At 65.7% G+C, this 3,252-nt stretch overlaps 1 protein-coding gene across 2 annotated transcripts in view; it reads right to left on the minus strand.

The window, feature by feature from the left end:
* Nucleotides 1–2,973, minus strand: part of HNF1B (HNF1 homeobox B) — a 22,511-nt gene extending 19,538 nt beyond the window's left edge. For both annotated transcript variants that reach the window (XM_053995512.1, XM_053995511.1), the window contains exon 1: nucleotides 2,627–2,973. In XM_053995512.1, coding sequence (XP_053851487.1) covers nucleotides 2,627–2,964 — 338 coding nt within the window. In that variant the 5' untranslated portion in view covers nucleotides 2,965–2,973. The remainder of the gene's footprint in view (nucleotides 1–2,626) is intronic.
* Nucleotides 2,974–3,252: the final 279 nt, after the last annotated feature.

Below are 3,252 nucleotides of genomic sequence, written 5' to 3' on the forward strand. Positions count from 1 at the left end.
CATTTAATTATTTTTCAAAAGGCTTCACCTTGACATTTCCAACGTGTTTCACACTTACACGTTCAAAACAATTATTCAGGCCTTAATTTCTGAGAAGTGATTTTCCCTTTACGAATCAACTTGACCGTATTCAAAAGGGTTAACCTGAAACCAAACCCAAACATTTTGTTTCATGTTAAACAAAATGTTTGGACTTGACCCAATATGAAACGTTTGAGTGTTTGTTTGGCCTCTTTTTTTTTTTTTTTTTTTCCTTTCTTTTTTGGTAACCTAAAAAGCCAGAGAGGAAAACCTTTTGAGTCAACACCAGCCCTTATTCTTTGATTCTGTCACCAAAAATGAAATAAAACAAACATTAATTGTCCAATCTCCAACAGGACTTTACTTACAAACAAAACCAAGACCCCAACCCAACCCAGGAGTGCTTTCTAATACTGGAAAATCAGTTTATAGCCCTGGCTCTACAGTCCTTCTCACCAAAACCATGGAAAGGTGTTTTTCTTGTAAAAAATTAGCCCCACAAAGCCTGGCTGCCAATGCTGCCCGAGAAAGAGCCATTTCCCCACTCAGCCTCACACACAGGCCAGGGGCAAAGCCTGTTCCTCTTCCCAGGGATTCCCAGACCAGCTCACCCATTTTGTCAGCCTCAAAACCAGGTAAATACACTCCACATCCTCAGAGAAATATGCCAAGAATTTATACAGATGGATTATAAAGCCGGCTCCCTGCAGAAATGACATCCTGGTCAGCATCTCCCTGCACAGCGGGGAATCGCCTGTGCCTGCTCTCCCCACACATCTCGGGGTGCCTTTGCTGGGTCCCCAGGGCTGGGATCCCAGCCCAGGGATGGGATCTGGCTGCTCCTGGGATTGTATTAATTGCCTGAGTGAGTGTGGGTGAGCCCTGGCAGGTGGCATGGGGCAGGGAGGGAGCCATGGGCTGGCTGTCCCAGAGCTGGGCTCTCCGTGCCACTGCCCGGGGTGAACCCACGGCACCCACCCATGGGTGGGCAGCAAAGCCCAGACCACGGTCCCAGAGAGCTGCAGGGCCCCTGAGCAGCCCCAGGGATGTGGGAACAGCCCGGGAGTGAACCTGCCCTGGGTCAGGACACCAAGGGAGCGGGAGAAGAGGGGGCTCAGCCCCCCAGCATGGCTGCAGCCGGTGTCTCCCGGCTCCCCTACCTGCTCCCTCTCCAAGTACAAAGGCCTCTCTCAGAGCAAACACGAGCTCTTTGCAAAGGCTCCTCAGGGACATGTGCCCGCTCTTGTTTGCACCCAAGGCAAACTTTGCACAGAAACACCTGTGGGAGCACAGGGATCGCGGGGCTCAGCCTGATCAGCACCCCCGGGCACCCCGGGCACCCCCGGGGGTGGATGTGGCCAGCAAGGAGGGCACTGGGGACAGGTGGGAGCACCCCGGGGTGCAGGGCTCCGAGCCAAGCAGGAGGGGTGGGCACCCATCGGGAGAGGCCTGCGATGGATCCTCCCTCGCTCGGAGCCCCTTTGGCACCCGAAGGGTCCCAGCCCGGGCGGGCACGGGTGACACTGCCCTGTCCCCAAAGGGCACCGTCTGCCCTGCCGCTGCCGGGGCAGGACTGGAGCGCGTCGCTGCCGAGATCCCGGCGTGTCGGGGGAAGAGTCGGGGCCGTCCCCGGGCTCTGCAGGCTGGCAGGGGCCACGGGCACACACGGCCGGCAGGACCGGGGCCGCGCTCCGGGTATCGCATCGCGACAGAACGGCACCGGAACGGCAGCGCCCGGCGGGGGACGCTCGGACAGACCCCGAGGTGTGCCCGCCGCACTCGGGGGCGTCCCCGCGGGCTCCCACCTGCTCACACCGGCGCCGCGGCCGCGGGAGAGGCGGCGGCCGCCGCTTCCCCGGGGCTCCGGAGCGGGGTCGGTGCCGCCCGCGCCCCCACGGGCCGGAGCAGCGCTGCCCGCCGAGCCCGGGGCTGCCCCGTTCGGCCCGGCTCGGTTCGGAGCGGAGCCGCATCTCGGGATGGGCCGGAGCGGAGCCGCTGCCGTCGGGGGTTCCCTCCTCCTTCCCCGCTCCCGGTCCGCTTTACAACCCGGCAATGAATAACCCGCCGGCCCGATCGCCCTGATCGCGGCCCTTTGTGTATCTTTCTGTTGATGATTTATAGAAATAAATTAATAACGCCCCGGGCTCCACGTGGTGCGGTTTATGTTTGAGCTGCCGGCGCGGAGGGACGGAGCCGGCGGCCGGTCCGAGCCCCCGCGGCCCCGGCAGCCCCGGCCCCGCCGCGACCGGCGACGGGCAGCCCCGACGGGGCGAGGGGACGCGGCCGCGGGGCTCCGGCTTCCCCCTGCCCGCTCCCCTCCGCCGCGGGGTCCGGGCAAGGGAGCCCAGGGCAAAGGGAGCCCCGGGACCCGGCACCGGGACTGAGCGCGGGGTGGGCAGGGAGCACCGGGACCCGCCACCGGCTGGGACACACCGAGCCGGGAGCGCCGGGACTGACCGCGGGGCGGGCAGGGAGCTCCGGGACCCCTCACCGGGTCCGACACACCGGGAACGACCCCCGGGCAGGGCGCTCGGGGCCGGGGCCGTCGGCCCGAGCGCCTGCGGGCGGATCCCGGCGCGGCGCGGGGTGCGCCCGGTGCCGGTACCTGATCATCCTCTCCACCTCTGCCCGCTGCTCCACGGCCTCCTCCGTGTTGAGCGACTGCAGCTCGCGGAGGATCTGCGGCGTGTCAAAGTCGTCGCCGTCCTCGGAGCCCTCGTCGCCCGAGAGCTTGCCCTTGCCGTGCCCGTTGGCCAGCGGCGGGAGGGCGGCCCTGCCGTCGGGGGGCCCGCCGGGAGACAGCGGAAGGCTCTCCAGCTTGACGCCGAAGCCGGCGGCGGGCACCATGTCCTCCAGGGCGCGGATCAGCCCTTCCTTGGTGGCCCCGGAGCTGAGCAGGGCGCCCAGCAGCTCCCGTTGCAGGGCGCTCAGCTGGGACACCATCCTCCCGGGGCCGCGGCGCGCCCGCCGCTCGCCTCCCTCCTCCCGCTCCGCCCCGGCCGCGGCTGCTGCGGGCCGCGGGCCGCGCTCTAACAAGCCATGACCGCCACCATAAGGCATTATACCTTATGCAAATCAGCGCCAAAGCCTCTCCTCCGGCCCCCGCCCCGGCCCGGCACGGCTCGGCCCGGCCCTTAGCGCCCGCCGGGGCGGACTTTGCCTCGCGGCCGGCGGGAGGCCCCGGGGGAGCGGCGGGGGCAGCGCCGGGCGGGACGGCGGCACGGGACGGTG

This window comes from Vidua macroura, chromosome 20 (genome assembly GCF_024509145.1).
Source record: "Vidua macroura isolate BioBank_ID:100142 chromosome 20, ASM2450914v1, whole genome shotgun sequence".
Classification (NCBI taxonomy): domain Eukaryota; kingdom Metazoa; phylum Chordata; class Aves; order Passeriformes; family Viduidae; genus Vidua; species Vidua macroura.